This window comes from Sorex fumeus, unplaced genomic scaffold (assembly GCF_029834395.1).
Source record: "Sorex fumeus unplaced genomic scaffold, SorFum_2.1 ptg000129l, whole genome shotgun sequence".
NCBI lineage: Eukaryota > Metazoa > Chordata > Mammalia > Eulipotyphla > Soricidae > Sorex > Sorex fumeus.
Genome location: NW_026606186.1, coordinates 1940436 through 1942704, shown reverse-complemented (window position 1 = coordinate 1942704; position 2269 = coordinate 1940436). Strand labels below are relative to the sequence as shown.

Here is a 2269-nt window from a genome sequence, read left to right as displayed (position 1 = left end):
CCTCCTCCTCCTCTTCCTTCTCCTCCTCTTCTTCTTCCTCCTCCTTCTTCTTTGAATGGATATAATAATGTGTTTCAATATGAGACTTCAGTGGGAAATTTGTTTTGTTTTGTTTTGATTAGGGGCCACACACAACCAGTGGTGTTCAGGGCTTCTTCCTGGCTTTGCACTCACTTCAGAGATCATTCCTGGTGGTACTCATGGGGTACTGGAGATAGAACCTGGGCTGGCTGCCTCCAAGGCAAGCACCTTACCCACTGTACTATCACTCTGTCCCTGTAATGGAACATTTTTAAAGGGACAATATGAATTTGGGAGTGAATTCAAGAAAGTCTAATAAGTGGTTTAATAAAAATTTGGAGTATTTTCTAAGAACATATGATCAAAGAAGTTTATTAGGAGATAGGACTGATTTTGATAATAATATAGTTAAGTAACAGAATGGTAACGGGCAGAAATGCAACAATGAATTTTTAACTTGCTGCCATATTTTCAAATGATTAAAAGAAACAAACATGTGTGTACACACAATTTAAGAATGAGCAGACCCACTTTTTGGTCAAAAGAAAAGAAATAAAAAGAATTGAAAAAGTATAAAATACCTTTGACTTTGAGTTGGAGACATAGATTGAAGAAATTTTAGCAATGTGTACTATCCACTTTCAGTCTTTTTAACAACATTTTTGAATAAAGCCAATTTGTTATTTAAAACTTCTGGAATAAACCTTTAAGTAATTATGGACTTTTAGAGAAAGTTTTTTAAAAGCCAATAAATTCACAGTCATATATAATATGTCTATAATTTTAGGTGCCTTTATGAAAAGAGAAAATCTGTAGTTGCATGCAAGTAAAAGCCATTTGTAAGAGTAATTTCATAATTTTATAATTTCACCTTATTAAATTTTTTGTTACCTTATTCTTTCTTTGTAGTGATCTCTTCAAGGGAATATGATGGAAACCAACAAGACACAGGTGACTGAATTTGTTCTCACGGGACTTACGGATATTCCCCAGCTCCGTGTGCCCCTGTTCCTGGTGTTCTTGATCATCTACCTCATCACTATAGTAGGCAACATGGGACTGATTTTCCTCATCTGGAAGGACCCCCACCTTCACACCCCCATGTACACATTCCTTGGAGGTTTAGCTTTTGCGGATGCTTGTACCTCATCCTCTGTGATCCCAAGGATGCTTGTCAACATCTTAGACAAAAGCCAAATGATATCCCTCTCCGAGTGCATGGCCCAATATTACTTTTTTGGCTCCAGTGCCACCACAGAATGTTTCCTCCTGGTAGTGATGGCCTATGACCGCTATGCAGCCATATGCAACCCTTTGCTTTACCCAGTGATGATGTCCAACAGAGTCTGTACTTGGTTGATAAGTGTGTCCTATGTCATTGGTTTTTTGCATCCCATAGTTCATGTAGGATTGTTGTTTAGGTTAACTTTCTGCAGGTCCAATATAATACATCATTTCTACTGTGAAATCTTGTCCCTATTTACAATTTCTTGTACAGACCCATCTATTAATGCATTTGTGATTTTTATCTTCTCAGCTTCTATACAAGCTTTTACTTTTATGACCATCTTAATCTCCTATACCCGTGTTCTCTTTGCCATCCTGAGAAAGAAGTCTGAAAAGGGCAGGAGCAAAGCTTTCTCCACGTGCAGTGCTCATCTGCTCTCTGTTTTCTTATTTTATGGCACTCTCTTCTTTATGTATGTGCGTCCTGGGTCTGGTCCAGATCAGTATCAGGATAAGATGTATTCATTATTCTACACCATTATTATTCCCCTGCTGAACCCCTTTATTTACAGTCTAAGAAACAAGGAAGTTTTAGGGGCCCTGAGAAAACTCATAAGAAAATGAATAAATAAATAAAGGATTCATAATCTTTTCTACTTTATTTAAAAAAATTGCAGTAGCTGGTTTAGTGTTTGTACATAGCAGGTACCTGGTAGTTAGTGAATGAAGAAAACATTTAGACTTGATATTCTGATCATTTGAGTTTATTGTTATAATCAGAATAATTGATAATACATTAGAAACATACTGCAGTCATTATTTTGGTCTTAAATACATGCTCAGGGATAAAAGTAAAACTGACATCTCATAGTTATTAAATCTTTAATGCACGAATGAGCTTTAAAATTCTCACATATTGAACTTAATACTTTTTTAAAAGTCAGACTCAATATTTAGTGCTTAGAAAGTAGTGATGTCCCTGTAAAGAATCCTTAAGATATATAATTTTCAGATAATCTTT

General features: G+C 35.7%; 1 protein-coding gene across 1 annotated transcript; it reads left to right on the top strand.

Annotated features, from left to right (window-relative positions):
• Positions 1-948: 948 nt before the first annotated feature.
• On the top strand, positions 949-1872 carry LOC130045820 (olfactory receptor 5AC1-like). The gene has a single exon (XM_056138703.1). It carries the CDS (start codon positions 949-951, stop codon positions 1870-1872), a length of 924 nt encoding a protein of 307 aa, XP_055994678.1.
• The last annotated feature ends 397 nt before the right edge of the window (positions 1873-2269 follow it).